Here is an 18,462-nt window from a genome sequence, read left to right as displayed (position 1 = left end):
TTAGGACATCCAATTGACCAACTTTGATGGATCATCCCTTCGATAGAGAGTTGATACATCTACGCAATTGTTTCCTTTCTAACAGGTACCCACCATTTCTGATTTTGAGTAATTAGCTAAGGAAATTTTATTAAGAATGGAAAGTTCTCAATTAGTGTAGTATGATAATTTAGGTTTCCATTGTTGAAAACGTAAAGAAGCTTAGGGGAAATTTTCATTAATAGCTAGCCTCCCCAATAGAGGGCGAACCTGGTGCCAAAGGCTTCCATAATGCAAAGTCCGGGGCAGGGGGTGCTGGAAATTCTCAATGCAGCCGTACTCAAGAATTTTCTATTGAGAGCCTTGAGAGGGTTTATTATCTTTCTGCTTCTTCTTATATTCGAGGGTTGACCTTCTATCTATGTATGTGTAAGCCTAATAGACATCTAAATGATAATACGTTGAATAAGAATTGAGACTTTTGCTTTTGAATCTCACAAGAGTATAATATTGATCAACTCTTTGATGCAGCTATGAAGTAGGTAGTACATGAGCTTGTCAAAAGGTTGATAGAAATAAATGAATTCTTTTCTATTCCTTTGACCTATGAGTTGGGATCCTATACCTGTGAAGGGAGAGATTTATGCTCCCCTCACATCTCTCCACCACACATTAAGAGAGGCCCATTTTTGAATTTTGGCAAGAGAAATTAGAGGTAGGCCCTCCGGTAGGCCCCCTCCTAATGTGTCATATAGAAGTGTAAGAGAAGCACAGACCTTTACCCATCATGGTAGAGGATCCAACTCCTAAAGTATGTATTTTTGTCTATACTTTGTAAACATTTAATTGGATCTTTTTTTAATCATTAAATTTTCTTCTTCTAGTTTATTAATAACAAGATGAATATGAGTTTCAGATTCAGCACAATTGGATGTTTGCAACTGGATGGGCAATATCTTGGAGTTTTTCGTGCGATTAGCATGGGAGCTTTATAGACATCCTTTCCTTGCTCTTGGGTGGGCTTATTTTCTTTGGAAAACTCCTCTTCTTCCTCGCCAACAACTCTTTTGTTGGTGTGCTTTGCATGGGAAAATTCCGGTTGATAAGATTGTTCAAAGTAGGGGAGTTGACTTGGTCTCTCGTTGTGAGCTGTGTTTACGTGCTTCAAAGAGTGTCCCCATGGTCTACTGCTATGCCCTTTTTCTCAGCATTGTGGGGAGAGGTGGGCTAGATTGTTTGGCCTACAGTGGAAGGTGAATGTTTCCTTGTGAGACTCGTTGCTAGAATGGAAGACTATAGCGAAGGCTCACCACTTGGGTGTGGTGTGGATAAATGGTGTTTTGTTAATCCTTTACTATGTTTGGTTGGTTCAGAATAGTACAAGATATGATGGTGTGCATCGATCTATTGACTGGGTCCTTCGCTAGGTGAGATTTGATCCTACCACTTATGTCTATAAAATAGAAGGAAGGCATCTATCTAGTTCCAGCTTGGTTCTAGTTAAATCTCTTGGTCTAAACGTGAGAATTCAAAGCTCTCCACCACCCATAGAGCTTCTTTGGCTTCACCCTAGCCCTTGGTGGGTTAAACTAAATACTGATGGTAGCGCTCTTGGTAACCCTGGAAAGTCAGGTGCTGCTGGAAATTTTAGGGATTTCAATGCCAATGTGATTAATCACACTGATTGTTCTTAGATGTGAGATCCAATTTTGAGGCGGACTAAGAAGCTATAATGCTTGGGTTAGAATGGGCCAAACGGTTGAAAATAGAGGGGTTATGGATTGAAATTGATTCGGCGGCAGTGGGGGTCTTTCTACAAGGTAGGAAGATTCCATGTTGGATGTTACAACAATGAAGGGAGCTGAGAGCATATCTTCGGACTATCCATTGGAAGATTTCACATTGTTACAGGGAAACCAACTTGCTTGCTGATTATCTGGCACGGTTGGTAACAAAGACGGAAACCTCTGAGGTGGATCACCCTTGGCCCCTCAAAATGGCTGTTGAACTGGATTGGGATGCTTTTGAAAGATCTAGATTTTGGTTTAGCTAGAAATTTGGAATGTGGTTCGAATTTGCTGGTTTTATGTTGCTATGCCCTAGATCTTTCTTATTATTTTTCGAGAGGGAGTCAGTGAGATTGGGTGTACAGGGTGCAATTGTTGTTGCGGGTTGAGTGTTTTGGTTCCGTGGTGCAACTTGGATTTGTAATTCTTGTTCTCTTTTTCATTTTTTAATTTCAATGACCTTTTAGCAGAAAAAAAAAAAAAAAAAAAAGATGGATTCTTCCAACGTACAAAATAAATAGTTGCAATTTTTAATAGGCTATTTAGTTCGTACGACCTAGATGGTTGCATCTCCATTAAACAAATACATATCATTCACTAGTTTCAAGTTATTAAGTAGATGCGGAAATATTTTTGTAGACTTAGGGTGATCAATTTCTATGACTATCCATCTCTAATACCATTTAATATGTTCACAAATATAGGTTGTTGGAGGGGAAATTGAGTAAAAGGTAAATTAAGAAACGAGAGAAGAAAAAAAAATAAAAAATTCTATGGATGATGTCTACCAAATTGGGAGCTAGCAGACTTCTTCTTCAAAAGAGCAATGCTTCCAAGTAGGAGGTCAGAATTCAAATCCTTTCGGGGCCAGGGGCGAAGCCCCGCTTATGTTAATTATATAAAGCTCCTTCCCCCCCCCCCCCTTTTGGGTCAATTTCAAGTATTCATTCTTTATAATGTAATATAATTTGTAGTTAATTCACATTAAATAGGGATACATTCAAGGAAACTTAAACACTAATTAAGTATCCCATTTGTAATTGCCACACATCACTAATAACTCTTAATAATATCATCATAAATTCACTATTTAGTAAAGGTCTTCTCTTGAACATCACAAATGTAAACAACCAAAAGAGGGGGGAAAAAGGAAGGAGGTCTAGCACAAGTGATCTTCTCTTGAACATCATACATGTAAACCACCAAAAGAGGGGGGGGGGGGGGGGAAAGGAGGGAGAGAGGAGGAGATTATTAGTTCTAGGGGCCTAAAAATTCTAATTAACTGACAATTTCGTTTGCTTGGATTCAAATTAATTTTAATATGAAAACATTCTTACCAATTAATATTTTTTGTTTATTTTTTGGTTAAAAAAAAGAAAAAAAAAAAAAGAATTGAGATTCAATGGCAAACACAAGTGAACTTCTGTAGATATTTTAACATAAATTTTTTGAGTATAATGATTTCTTTATAGCTAATTAATTCTGATGACTCACAAGGAGTGTATACAAAATAGTGCATGTCTTTCCTCTTAAGATCAATATTATACAAATACAAAATTAACTTCCCCTTCTCCAACAAAACCTTGTCTCTCTCAATACTATACAAACAGAAAATTAACTTCCCCTTCCCCAACAAAACCTTTCTCTCTCTCTCTCTAACCACAAGCATGGATGAAAATGTTCCAGGTAAAGGGGTCTCATCAGTCAGTTTTCGAGTTCTTCTCATAGATAATAGTTCCACAGCCCTAAGGATTGGTGATGTAATGCTTCAGGCATGCAAATATGAAGGTATTACAACTAGATTTTATGCTGAGTGTTTTCCAAGATCTAAGGGTTTTCTGATACATTTTACTTTATGATCTAAACTTATGGGTCCTCTTTCTTTGGGGGATTTTTATCACATGTTGGTGCATAGAATAATTGAGACAAACATGCCATAGCAAAATTACGGTATCTATGTATTATGTGTGTGGTATTATCATAGAAAATGTATCTTTCCATCTTTGGTGTTTAATTATAGTAGAGTTGGAAGATCAATGCATTGCTATTTTGTTTTCTGTTCTTTTCTCCTACTTTTGATTTGTGAGTGGAAATTTTTTTGTCTTTCTTCTGGTCTTTTAATTACCGTAAAGAAAAACATTTGAGTTTATCATTTTTTCTGCTTCATCTTGTTAGATGTTCGGTGTACTGGATCCAAGTATTTGTTTTCCTATCATCTATTATTTCCTAGGCAAGATCTTGTTGCTACTTGTAGGGCTATGCATTTGCTAGGCAAGTAAGAGTGCACATAAGACGACCAACATGGATGAGAAATTTTCTTTCCATTTGGGATAAAGTAGTTTGCTGTCTTGAAAGAAGAGAGGGAGGGGGGCGGGGGGCAGGGGACATGGTGCTACAATGACCCATATAGCTAGGGGGAAAAATGACCACCCCATCTCCATGAAAGGCCTAATTGATGACACTCCCATTGGCTGCAGCATATGCATGGAGGCTACACTCTCTTAGTTGAAATAGTTCCCTTTGCTTCTTCAATTCTTACGGCAAGAAGATTTTGCCAAAAGCTAACATGACCCTTGTTGAATTATGCATGAAAACATTAATCTAGATGAGGTTATGCTTTTCATGTTAGGCAAAATAGTCCTGTGGCCTGCTAATAAAATTTTTCCCTTTTCCCATTTTTTTTTTGTTCAAAGCTTCACGTGAGAAGAATTTTTCTTTCGTCCCACTCTTCTAAGGGTTGGTGTTGTCTTTCGACTTTTCTTGCACATCTATCTCCTTCCCTAGTCGGGGCACAAATGTATTTCATATAGACGGACGAGATAATTAGATGTAGGGAGGCAGTAGCATCCATTATGTAGCCACCCCACCCCCCCGGCCCTCCCGGGGTCCCCCCCACCCACCGCACTTTCCTGTTCACCTTTCTCTCCTCGTCCTTTTCCTCTCTCCTCCCCCCCCCCCCCCTCCCCCCCTTCCCCCTCCTTTCTCCCGGTTCCCCCTCCTCTTCCCTTCCTCTTCCCCTCCTTCTTTCTTTTTTCTTTTTTTTTCTCCTCTCTCTGTCTCTGTCCCCGTCTCCCCTTCTTTCTCTCCCTCTTCCCCCCCCTCTTTCTCCCTTTTGTTTCCTCGCCTGTTGGTTTCCCCTCTCTCCTCCCTTGTTCCCTTCTCTTCCCTCTCTTTCTTGTCTCTTTCCGTTTTCCCCTCCGCCTGTGCTCTTGTTCTCCTTCCCCCTTTGGTCCTCTGGCTCTTGGCCCCTTCTTCCCTGTCTCCCTTTCTTCTCCTGTCCTCTCCGTCTTTCCCGTCTGCGTCCTCCCTTTCTTTTTCCCCTCCTCTCGTGTTGGGCTTGCTTCTCCCCCCCTCTCCGTTCCCTCTCCCCCCGGTGTGTCTCGTCCCTCCCCTTCTGCTGCCCTTGTGTCCCCCCTTCGTCCCCCGCCCCTTTGGTTCCTGCGGGCTCCCCTTCCCCTCTGTGCTCTTTTCCTCTGTCCCCCCCTGTGTCTTTTTTTCTCCTCTCTCTCCTTCCTTTCTCCTTTTTTCCTCCTCTTTCTTCTGCTTCTTTTCCTTCCCTTTTGCTCTTCTTTCCTCTTCCTGTTTTTGTTTTCCTCCCTTTCTTTGTTCTTCCTTCTCCGTCTCTCCCCTTGTTTTTTTCCTTTCTGCTTTTCCTTGCCTTTGTTTCATATCCTTCTTCCCCCCCTCTTTTGTTTCTCCCTCCTGTTGGTCCTTTTCCCCCTCGTTTTTCCTTGGGTCTTTCGGTCTTCGTCCTTCTTTTATTTTTGCCATCTCCCCTTTGCTCTCATTCCCGTGGTCCTGTCTTCTTCTTTGCGGGTCCTCTCCCCTCGGCTTTATGTTGCATCTGGGTCCTCTTTTCCCTTTCCGTCCCTCTGTTCCTCCCCCTGGGGACATTAATACTGCTCCTCCCTTCCCTTTCGTTCCTTGGGGTACTCACTTGTGGTAAGAAGCTTTCTCTTTCGTACATTTTGCAGATTCGTCCGCACCTTCGATATCCTCCTCTTTTCGTTTATCCTTTTCTCCAAGCCTCCGCCTCTTTCTAACCTCCTGCGTTTCGGTGAGATCTTGGGTTTATCCGTTTCCTTTTGCCCCTTGTGGGTGGGGGTTGGTTCCCTCGGCTCAACTTCGGCTCTGGTTGGCCCCCACGCTCCGTTTTGTGATTTTGGCTCGTTGGAGGTCTTTCGCGTCTTCGATTTGTATCTTATTTCGTCAATCGGTTCTCCATCACTGATCTATAGATATTCCATTCCCTTTTACCTTCGGCTAATCTTCTCTCTTTACTTAAACTTTAGGAGAGTTTTGAGTCATTATAAGGGTCATTTACCAACATTTGTTTAATTTCCAATCCTTCGGGCTCGATTGATGGTCCCTTGTCGCCGAATCAGGCCCGGGTTCTCGGTCTTCCCGGGTTGGGGTAGTCCGGGGTTTCCTAGCCTTCTAGCCTTAGGAGAAAGGAAGTGTGGCACTTGTGCCAGCTCCAAGGCCAATGGAACCGAAGGATGCATGGAAATATTGATAGGATTTCCTTTTATGAAAGTGGCATGGGCAATCATGTTGTACCCTCCATAGTGCTTGACACAAGGCCATATTCCTTTCCAAGAATCATTTCAACCTTTTTTTACTGTCTAGTTTCTTGCTTGCATGGTTTAAGAGGTGAAAAGAAAACTCTTGTTTTTCCTTGGACCTATTCTAAGGGATAATATTATTTTTCCGTTTTTGTTACATGTCTCCACTTAGAGGTACAAAATTTGGTCTTGATGGTGCTCTGCTCTAGCCTCCCTAGAGCTTGAATAGGGCTTGGATTTGAGATACCCCAGCCCTAAGGGTGTGGTTCAGGGTCAAGAATTTCTTCCCATGAGCTAGCCAGCGTTAGGATTGAGGCATCAAGTTGATCATGGGCTAGTTCAATTAGATTTTGTTTTCTTCTTCATGTTCTTTCTTCTTATTCTAATTGATCTTGGGCTAATCCAATATGATCTTGTCTTCTTCATGTTACTTTTTTTTCTTCGATCCGTTTTACTTTTTCTCCTCCCCCCTTCTTTTCTTCAATTCTTCCTCCGTTTTACTTTTTCTCCACCGTACGCAACAAAATGTTATGCAACACTCAAGAAATTTCACTATTAATAACAAGATGGATTCTTTCAATATAAAAAAAAAGTAGCTGTAATTTTTAATAGTTACTGGGTTTCTATAACCTAGATAGTTGCATGTATATTAAACAAATATTATCATCCACTAATTTTAAGGTATTATGTAGATTAGTATTATGTCATATAGACTTTTGGTGGTCGGTTTCCATGTCTGCCTATCTCTGATACCATTGAATAAGTACACAACTATAGGTTGAACAAATGGAAATAAACTGAATAAAAGTTAAATTAAAGAAACAAAATAAGAGAGAAGGAAATTTTTTTTATTCCACGGAGGATGTCTCCCAAATTGGGAGCTAGCAAACCTCTTCTTCAAATAATTTAGGCTTCTAAAAGTCTATCTTATATTTTCCCCTTTTAGGGTCAATTTCCAAGTATTCACTATTCATAATGTAGTTTGCAATTAAATCACATTAAATTGGAATATATTCAATTGTTGTTGTGTGATGAGTGACATGATATATATATCTAATGTAAAATTGTAAATTTTTTTTTGCTATCTTAATATAAATGACCTTTTTGAAAAAAATAGAGAATATATTCAAGGAATCTATATAATAATTAACTATCCCATTTGTAGCTCCCATACATCACTAATAAGTCTTAATAATTAATACTTCCACAAATTCACTATTTGGTTCATATTATTTTCCTTATTCTAACTTGACTTGGAAATACAAGGGGCAAAAAAGTTATGTAGGTCTAGCACCATTGATCTTCTCCCATGTATGAACATTATAAATCTAAACTGCCATTAAAGGCAGAAAGAAAAGAAGAGAGAGAGAGAGAGATTATTAGTTCTATAGTGGTGCCTAGATGTATGTTTTTTTACAAGAGAGACATTTCTAAGAAATATAAACTGGAATGAAATTTGGACGATTTTACATTTAAACTTGGGTCGATTTTTATAAATTAAATTTAATGTTACCATTATTTTTATTATTTATGAATGTATTTTATTTTTTGGTATAGAAGTAAGAATTGGGATTCTATGGTAATAATAGGTGAACTTCTCTCGAGATTTTGACATAAATGTTTCAAGCATTATGATTTCATTACAGCTAATTAATTATGGTGACTCACGAAGAGTATATAGCGTATATAATAGTGCAGCTCTTTCCCTTTAGGGTCAATATTGTACAAACACAAAATTAACTCCCGTTTTCTCCAACAAAAGCCTCTCTCTCTCTCTCTCTCTCTCTCAAATTTCCCATCGCAGGCATAGTGACATACTTACCTGACGATTTCGTCTAGTCCTAGAAGCTTCAACAAGATCCTTAGCTCTTCGACCAAAAGCATGGATAAAAAGGTTCTAGGAGACCAACTGGCCAATACCAAAGTCTCATCAAATGGTTTTCGAGTTCTTCTCGTAGATAATAGTTCCACATGCCTGAAAATTGCTGAAGTAATGCTTCAGACATGCAAATATGAAGGTATTCCAACAAGATTTTTATGCTTAGTTTTTGCGAAGATGTAGGGTTTTTGGATCCGTCACATACCTATTTGCTTTATGATCTAATCTTATGGATCCTCTTATAGATTTCTAGTTAGTTTTATGATCTGTCCTTGCAAAGGAACCATGGTGGGAGGGTCACTGTATTGGTTTCTTTTTTTTTTTTTGGGTTGGGGGTTTTGATCACATGTTGGTGCACCGAATGATTAAGGAAGGCACGGCGTAGCAAAATTAGGGTATTTATATATTTATGTGTGTGATTCAAAATGTTTCTTTTCATGTTCAATATTTGAATATAGCATTGTTGGAAGATTCATACATGCTATTTTCTTTTGTGTTCTTTTCTCCTGCTTTTCATTTTGTGAGTGCACTAGTTTCATTTTTCTTCTATTCTTGTAATTAGGATAAATAAGAGCACTTAAACATTATCTTTTTTTTTTTTTTTTTGGCTAGAAAACCATTTGAGCATTATCATTGTCATCAACATCATTTCTTCAACTTCCTCTTATTAGATGTTTAGTGTTTTCGATCTATGTAATTCATTTTTTTTATGATATATTTTTCTTGAACAAGAGGTTGTTGCCTAGTTGTATGGCCATGGGTCAATTCACAAGGCTGATAAGCGTGTGCTTAGGTCCATCAACACGAATGATATTTTTAAACTTCCATTTGGGATAAAGTAGTTTGTTTATCTTGAAAGAAGAGAAAGAAGGGGGGGGGGGGGCATGGTGCTACACTTAGCCATATAAAGGGGAAAATGGCCACCCCATCTCCATGGAATTTAGAAATAATAACACCCCAAGTGATGCTTCATGTGTACTCCCATTTTCTGCTGCATATGCATCCAGGTACACTCTTATAGAAGAAATAGTTCAGCTTGCTTATTTTCTATTGTTATAGCAAGAAAATTTTGCCAAAAGCTGACATGACCCTTGTTGGATTATGTTGAAAGCATTAATAGGGATGAGGTTATGCCCTTTCATGCTAGGCACAAGATTCATGTTGCCTTCCAATAATTTTTCCTCTTTTTGTCGTTTTGGATTATTATTATTATTATTATTATTATTATTATTATTATTATTATTATTATTATTATTATTATTATTATTATTATTATTATTATTATTATTATTATTATTATTATTATTATTATTATTATTATTATTATTATTATTATTATTATTATTATTATTATTATTATTATTATTATTATTATTATTATTTCTTTCTATGTAGTAGGTAAGAAGAAATTTTCTTTTCCATTCTTCTGAGGGCTAATATTGTCTTTCCACTTTTCTTGAACATCTATCTCCTCCCCTAGTAGGAGCACAAATGTATCATTTCATAAGAGGGATGAGATAATCAAACATAGGGAGGCAATAGCATTCATTGTCTAGCCTTTTAGCTTTGGGAGAAGGGAAGTGTGGCTTTTGTGCCAACACGGAGGTTAGTGGAACCAATCGATGCGTGAAAAAGGTATTGATGGGATTGCTTTCACGAAAGTGGTCTGGGCAATTTTTTTGTACCCCATTGTGCTTGACACAAGGCCATGTTTATTTTCAAGAATCTTTCCCTCTTCCATATTGTTTATCTAGCTTTTTTGCTTTGTTTTGAAGTCTAAGATGTTAGAAGAAAACAATTTTATTTCCCTAGCTCTTATTCTAAGATAATATTGTCTTCCCATTTTTCTTGCATATCTCCACTTAGGGTTACAAAATTTAGTATTGACGGAGCTCTAGCCCACTCAAGCCAACATAGAGCTCGAATAGGGCCTGAATTTGAGATACCCTAGCCCTAAGGGTGGTTTAGGGTCAAGAATTTCTTGCCATGAGCTAGCCAAGGTTAGATTTGAGACATCAAGTTGATCTCGGGTTAGTTCAATCAGATTTTATCTTCTTCTCATGTTGTTTCTTCTTATTCTATTTGACCTTGATTTTGTCTTCTTCTTCATGTTCATTCTTCTTTGTCCATTTCCTTCTTCTTCTGCCACCCTTTCTTCTTTCTTATTTTCAATTCTTTCTCCTCTTCCTTTTTCTGTACCCAGCCCCTATAAGTCATGCATGTCCTTCCCTGTGGGGATACGAACTCTCGTCTCCTATTTGGAGTTGTTGGTTTTTTAACAATTGAGCCACCCCTCACTGTTTATTTGTTTAAGTTTCTTTTTGTTTGGATGTGTGGTTTATGAGATGAGAAGAAATTGTCATTTTTCTCCCTCTTTGAGAGCTAATTAATATCTCCTCTCTCTCCCCCTATAGAATTTTACCAGGTTGTGTAGGATAAGTTAGTGCCTTCATGTGTTCTTCACTCTCCTATATATATGGGCACAAATACGTTATTTAACCAAGGAAGAGAGGATAATCATATGGCTGTGCTAGCATATGCATGTAGCTTGACAACTTTTTATTTCCTAAGAGAAATAAAAGCAAGTGTGGTTCCTATTGCCAACATGGGGCCCAATGGTGTGGGCCTTTCGACCTTTCATGGGGATAATGGTTGTTCTTTTGTGTCAGTTTGTGTTGAGCATAAGGGCCTTGTGGGTTTCTCAGGATTTTCCTCCTTATTCCCCCTCCCTTTCAATTTTTAAGGTAAAAGGAGAAGAATTATTTCTCCTCTTCTTCTAAGTGTTATTATCATTTTTTGGATTTTTATTTCACGACACCAATTGTAAAATGCTACACTTATATGGATATGTTAATTCACTCTCTTTCTAGAATGCCATTTGGCTTCCAAAGATACATAACCACCTTCCTGTGCCTATCTCTCTCCTATAATAAGGGCATAGATATGTCATACTATATAGGGAGAGGAGAGAAATAGACACAAGAATATCTTAGCATAGACTATGCTACCTATTATTTATTTAAATTTCTTGTTTTGTTTTGTGTTTTGCTGTAGAAAATAACATTTTCCTCCCCTCTTCTTAGGTCTGATGTTGTTTTCCCTGTTTTCCTGCACATTACTAATTACAAGATGTTACGCTTATCAAGACATGTTAATTAATTCTGCCTCTAGAATGCTACTAGCTAATTAGGTTCTAATTAGAGAACTCAAATTTGGAGATTGAATTTAAATTTGTTTTGGAGATTCTGAAGATATATTGAAATTAAATGATTAAACACAAGTGCCGTAATCACTGACTTATTCTTTATAAAATTTTCATATTTGTTCCTATTCACAGTTGTTGCTGTCAAAGAGGCTTGGGATGCACTGGCTATTCTTCGGGATAGACAAGTAGAATTCGATATTGTTATAACAGAGGTACACATGCCTGGAATGAATGGATTCGAGCTTCTTGACAGCATAATTGCTGAGTTCAATAAGCTTCCTGTAGTCAGTAAGTTCCTGAAAGATACATGATCATTTGCAGTTCAGTTTAGTTTTTATTTTTTGGTTTCTTTTGTATGTGTCTGATTTGTTTTATATCTTGCGTTTCAGTGATATCTTCGGATAGTAGCAAAAATATTGCTTGGAGATGTCTGGAAAAAGGAGCTTCATTCTACTTTGTGAAGCCTTTGACTGTTAACAATGTCAGTAAGCTTCGCCAATTTGTATTTTTGAAAAAAGATCCTGAAAATAAATGGAAGATGGGAAGTGTTCTTGAGGGTTCGATATGGTCTGAGAAAGATATTGAGTGTACCCTCTCTGTCGATGAAGAACTTACTCCGTTCCAGAAAAAACAAAGGATGGTTTGGACCACTGAGCTTCACGGAAAATTTGAGCAAGTTGTCAATAAGCTAGGCATTAAGGGTAAATGATCTCCAACAAGAAGCTGATCTAAACATCTCAATCATCTTTGCTAACTATTTTATTCTTGAATAATCTTTTTTACTTTCCTTGATGCAGATTCTACTCCAAAGAAAATACTTGAGATGATGAATGAACCAGGACTAGAAAAGAAGCATGTCTCCAGTCATTTGCAGGTAAATTTCCAAAAGCTTCTTCTTTAAGGAAAATAGGACAACAAGGATTAGAATTTCATTTAAGTGTAGCATGTAGGGTACCCATAATTACCAATATATATATTATTTCCATAGAATCCTCCCTTTTGAAATTCAAGATCCAATGATGCATGCATGGCACCTTTGGTGCAGCCTTTCTTCATGAACAGTCCAGTACTGATAGGAACCCAGTCGGTTAATATATTCAACTTAATGGATGCGTTTGGTGTGGCTATCATAGAGATTTGCTATATATATATATATCAGTGTCATTGACAATTTTTATTTTTATTTTCTGTGACATCCATTACCCAGAAGTATCGTTTGTTTGTAAAAGAACATGTGGATGGACAAGAATCCGATGATGAACAAGGTCTCGGTTCACTAGATGAGGATGAACATAGGGTAAACTATACATCACCACCACCTGCTCCAGTTTTTAACATAGAACAAGCAAAAGCTGAACATGGGGCCTTTCAAAACTACATCAACTCCTCATTTTTCCAAAATAAACCACAAAATTTTAGAATGGGACAATCTTCATTTGGTGGTAATCCTATTGGCTCCGTTAACTCTATGGGAGCATTTGGAATGATTCATCAGCAGCCACAGCAAATGGCATTAGCTACTGAAGCACCAGTTTCTGCAAGTTTGTTTGCAAGTGCCAACCAGTTTTCAGCAATACCAGGAAACATCATTCAGCAACCATCTTCTTCAGTGCAACCACCAGGATATCCACAAAATGACAATGGAGTTGCAGAAAGAGATGATGATTTCCCATTCAATTGGATGGACCATGGCACTATAATTCAAGACTTCACTGATATTTTCGATCGTAAGTGAAGGTAATCTCAGCAATATATCTAGTATTCTAGCTGGTAATTTTAAGTCCTCAAATAAGGTTTGGATGACTCAAGTTATTTTACATTTTTGTTTCTTGGTTGCAGCAGTAAGTTCATGGAGCAGAAACAGAAGCTGAATTCGATATTACAGAGAATCTAGTAGAGGGTCTAAACATGGGGAGAAAGTTATCGTCATCTAGCTAAAATGCACATCGATGATGCTATGTTTTATGAAATTATGGTACTGTGGGATGAACTTTTTGATGCTGCTATATATATATTTATATTAAACCTTTGGATTTATTTTTACCAAAAAAAAAAAACCTTTGGATTTATTAGTATCTTTTTCCATTTATTTCTGAGTCATATTTCTTTTTCTTTTTCGGCAAAGATCGGTTGTATTAAAGATTAAAATGGTAAAAGAATCTGTAAATCTGCTTGAGCTGTAAAACACAATGACCTATACAAAACAAATGGCCTTCTCCTAAAAATGTCATAATCGATATCTCAGTCTACCCATTGCATCCATCTCCATTTCTTGCCATATGAGTACGGGCCAGCTCTGGACTTCCTGCAAAGTCTTCTCCTTTGCTACTGAACTGGTGAGGTATCGGTGATGGCATTCACTTCTCTGAAGCAATGCATAATCTCAGATTCGATCACATCCTAGTACGGTAGCAGGTTCCACCATCTCTGAAGCACAAACCAAGAAATTGTCGTCTTATGAACCAAAATAAACACTGCCTCCAAGTTTATTTCCACCCATACCTTGTTCGATCCTTGAAGGCATGGAGCCTCCAACCCCCTTACCAAAGCTTTGAACTCAGCTTCAAATGGTTTGATTGTAAACCAAGACAGGGATTAACATCTGAAGTAAACTATAGATCGACGTGTTTTTGTGAATGTGCAATGTAGCTTTTTGAAATATTGGTTTTCTCCTTTATTTATATTTTTTTGTTTTTTTGTGTGGGAAGGGGAATTTTTAGATTTCATGAAAGAGATTTAACCAACGGGGTGGTACCATCTGGCCTGGCCTCCAAGTGTTTGAATATACCTCTTGCCCTTGCATTGCCTGGGTTTCCCCGTGAGCTCCCATCTATTTTCTGATAGAATTGTACATCTGAACTTATCTAGCTACATTGTAAACTTCTTGGTGCATCAGTGCTTGAAGTTTGAGGTTTGACGGTAAAATGTGATGGGCAAATAGAAAATGGGATGAAACACCATACAAACGTGATGCACCCCATATATACTTGCAACCTAAATTGACTTGAGGCCTAAAAGAACTAGTTGTACTTTCTCAATGCCACGGCTAAAAGCCAATGTTCAAATTATTTGCCATATCACCGACCCCCTTGGACAATGATAATTAGGACATCCAATTGACCAGCTTTGATGGATCATCCCTTCAATGGAGAGTTGATACATCTACTCAATTGTTTCCTTTCTAACAGGGACCCGCCATTCCTGATTTTGGGTAATCAGCTAAGGAAATTTTATTAAGAATGGAAAGTTCTCAATTAGTGTAGTATGATAATATAGGTTTGCATTGTTGAAAATGTAAAGAAGCTTAGGGGAAATCTTCATTGATAGCTAGCCTCCCCAATAGAGGGCGAACCTGGTGCCAAAGGCTTCTACAACGCAAAGTCCGGGGCAGGGGGTGCAGGCAATTCTCAATGCAGCCGTACTCGATCAAGCATTTTTTATTGAGAGCCTCCCTACTAGAGGAGAGCATTATTATCTTTCTTCCTCTTCTTATTCGAGGGTTGACCTTTCTATCTATGTATGTATAAGCCTAATAGACATTTAAATGATTATAAGTTGAATAAGAAATGAGACTTTAGCTTTTAAATCTCACGAGAGTATAAAAAGGGTAAACCCGGTGCCAAAGCTAGGCTTCCCACAAGTAGAGTCATTGGGGGGGGGGGGGAGTTCCTGCGTAGTCTTACTCCAATATTCTCCACGGAGTATCTTCTCTACAATTGTTTGTGTTGTTAGATTGATCAACTCTTTGATGCTATGAAGTAGGTAGTATATGAGCTCTTCAAAAGGTTGATAGAAACAAATGAATTCTTTTCTATACCTTTGACATATGAGTTGGGATCTTCTACTCGCCAAGGTAGAAGTTTATGCTCCCCTCACAACTCTCCACCACATCTTAGGAGGGAGGCTCATCTTTGAATTGTGGCAAGAGAAATCAAAGGTGAGTCCCCCTAGGTAGTGTAGAAGTGTAAGAGAAGCACTGACCTTTACCCATTAGAGTAGAAGACTTGGACTCCTAAACTATGTATTTTCGTCTATACTTTGTGAACAATTAATTGTATTTTTTTTAGTCATTCGTTTTTCTTCTTTTGGTTTATTAATAACAAGATGGATTCTTCCAACATCCAAAATAAATACTTGCAACTTTTAATTGGCTATTTAGTTCCTACGACCTAGATAGTTGCATCTCCATTAAACGAATACATATCATTCACTAGTTTCAAGTTATTAATTAGATGCAGATATATTCGTATAGACTTGGGAGTTATCGATTTCTATGACTATCCATTTGTGATACCATTTAATATGTTCACAAATATAGGTTGTTGGAGGGAAAATTGAGTAATAGGTATTTTAAGGAAACGAGAAAAGAATTTCTTTTTATTCTACGGATGATGTCTACCAAATTGGGAGTTAGCAGACCTCTTCTTCAAAAGAGCAATGCTTCCAAGTAAGAGGTTAGAGTAAATCCTCTTGGGGCTGAGGTGAAGCCACACCTATGTTAATTATATAAAACTCCTTCCCCCACCCCCCACCCCCACCCCAACCCCAACCCCAACCCCAACCCCAACCCCACTTTTCTAAGTATTCACTCTTCATAATGTAATATAATTTGCAATTAATTCACATTAAATAGGGATACATTCAAGGAAACTTAAACACTAATTAAGTATCCCATCTGTAACTGCCACACATCACTAATAACTCTTAATAATTAATATCATCATAAATTCACTATTTAATAAAAGTCTTCTCTTGAATATCATACATGTAAACAGCAAAAAGAGGGGAAAAAAGGAGGGAGGTCTAGCACAATTGATCTTCTCTTGAACATCATACATGTAAACCACCAAAAGGGGGGGGGGGGGGGGAGGGAGGAGAGAGAGAGACAGAGAGAGGAAATTATTAGTTCTATAGTAATGCCTAAATATAAATTCTAATTAAAATCTTGAAAATTTTATGTTTGAACTTTGGATAGATTTTCTTAAATTAATTTTAGTCTAAAACTTTCTTAAGAATTATTTTTTTTTCATTTATTTTTTGGTTAAAAAATTAAGAATTGGGATTCAATGGCAAGCACAGGCGAACTTCTGTAGAGATTTTAACATAAATGTTTCGAGTATAATGATTTCATTATAGATAATTATTTCTTATGACTAACAAGGAGTGTATACACAATAGTGTAGCCCTCTCATCTTAAGATCAATATTACACAAACACAAAATTGACTCCCCCCCTTCCCCCAACAAAACCTTCTCTATTACACAAGCACAAAATCTCACTCCCTCCTTCCCCTCTCTCTCTTCTCTCTCTCTCAACTTAAAACCTTCTCTATTACACAAACACAAAATTGAATCCCCCTTCCCCCAACAAAACCTTCTCTCTCTCTCTCTCTCTCTCTCTCTCTCTCTCTCTCTCTCTCTCTCTCTCTCTCTCTCTCTCTCTCTCTCTCTCTCTCTCTCATCTTAAGATCAATCTTACACAAACACAAAATTGACTCCCCCTTCCCCAACAAAACCTTCTCTCTCTCTTTCTCATCTTAAGATCAACATTACACAAACACAAAATTGACTCCCCCTTCCCCAACAAAACCTTCTCCCTCTCTCCATCCCCCCCCCCCCCCCCCCTATTGCAGGCAAAGTGGTCTACACTTAGCTAGCAAATTCCTCCAACTACATGCCAGTCATAAGCTTCAATAAAATCCTTCTCTCTTTGACCACAAGCATGGATGAATATGTTTCAGGGAACGAGGTCTCATCAGTCAGTTTTCGAGTTCTTCTCATAGATAATAGTTCCACAAGCCTAAGGATTGCTGATTTAATGCTTCAGGCATGCAAATATGAAGGTATTACAACTAGATTTTACGCTTAGTGTTTTCCAAGATCTAAGGGTTTTCTGATACATCACCACCCATTTGCTTGATGATCTAAACTTATGGGTCCTCTTATAGAACTCTAGTTAGTTCTATGATTTGTCCTTACAAGGAATCATGGTGGGAGGGACACTGTAGTTGCTTTTTTGAGGGGATTTTTATCACATGTTGGTGCATAGAATAATTGAGGCAGGCACGACGTAGCAAAATTAAGGTATCTATGTATTTATGCGTGTGGTATTATCATAGAAAATGTATCTTTCCATGCTTGGTGTTTACTTATATCAGAGTTGGAAGATCAATACATGCTATTTTGTTTTCTGTTCTTTTCTCCTAGTTTTGATTTGTGAGTGCAACAATTTTGTCTCTCTTTTGGTCTTGTAATTACCATAAAGAAAAATATTTGAGAATTATCATTGTCATCAATATCATTTTTTCTACTTTATCTTGTTAGATGTTCGGTGTATTGGATCTAAGTATTTGTTTACCTATCATCTATTATTTCCTAGGGAAGTGCTTGTTGCCTACTTGTATGGCTATGCATTTGCAAGGCTAATAAGAGTGCACATTAGACCATCAACATGGATGGAATTTTTTTATTCCATTTGGGATAAAGTAGTTTGTTTGTCTGGAAAGAAGAGAGGGTTAGAGGGGGGGGGGGGGGGGGGAAGAGGGTACATTGTGCTACAATTAACTATATAGGGGAAAAAATGACCACCTCATCTCCATGAAAGGCAGAATTGATGACACTCCCATTGGCTGCAACATACTCATGGAGGCTACACTCTCTTAGTTGAAATAGTTCCCTTTGTTTTTTCAACTCTTATGGGAAGAAGGTTTTGCCAAAACTAACATGTCCCTTGTTGATTTATGCATGAAAGCATTTATCGAGATGAGGTTGTGCTTTTCATGTTAGGCACAATAGTCATGTGGCGTACTAATAAACTTTTCCCCTTTTCTCATTTTGTATTTATCTATTTACATTTTTTTTGGTTTTGTTCTAGGCTTTACGTGAGAAGAAATTTTCTTTTCCACTCTTCTGAGGGTTGATGTTGTATTTTGACTTTTCTTGCACATCTATCTCCTCTCCTAGTGGGGGCACAAATGTATCACTTCATATGGACAGACGAGATAATTAGACGTAGGGAGGCAGTAGCATCCATTATGTAGCCTTTTAG

The 18,462-nt window shown here is 37.8% G+C and overlaps 1 protein-coding gene across 1 annotated transcript; it reads left to right on the top strand.

The window, feature by feature from the left end:
- The first annotated feature begins 3,433 nt into the window (after positions 1–3,433).
- LOC149028046 (two-component response regulator ORR21-like) lies at positions 3,434–13,150 on the top strand. The gene is made up of 5 exons (XM_089146896.1): positions 3,434–3,554; positions 11,548–11,703; positions 11,805–12,116; positions 12,213–12,289; positions 12,623–13,150. The coding sequence occupies exons 1-5, from the start codon at positions 3,434–3,436 to the stop codon at positions 13,148–13,150; spliced, it is 1,194 nt and encodes a 397-aa protein (XP_089003022.1).
- Positions 13,151–18,462: the final 5,312 nt, after the last annotated feature.

Source organism: Hakea prostrata, chromosome 1 (genome assembly GCF_041222555.1).
Source record: "Hakea prostrata isolate BN-2017 chromosome 1, UWA_Hpros_2, whole genome shotgun sequence".
Lineage (NCBI taxonomy): Eukaryota > Viridiplantae > Streptophyta > Magnoliopsida > Proteales > Proteaceae > Hakea > Hakea prostrata.
The sequence above is the reverse complement of the archived record's forward strand: the minus strand, read 5'-3'. Positions and strand labels throughout refer to the sequence as shown.

Excerpts from the sequence above, each read along its gene's own strand:
- LOC149028046 (XM_089146896.1), top strand. The coding sequence starts at position 3,434 with ATGGATGAAAATGTTCCAGGTAAAGGGGTCTCATCAGTCAGTTTTCGA. Across the intron at positions 11,704-11,804 it reads CAATAAGCTTCCTGTAGTCA|TGATATCTTCGGATAGTAGC; the intron begins GTAAGTTCCTGA and ends CTTGCGTTTCAG. Across the intron at positions 12,290-12,622 it reads ATGTCTCCAGTCATTTGCAG|AAGTATCGTTTGTTTGTAAA; the intron begins GTAAATTTCCAA and ends TCCATTACCCAG.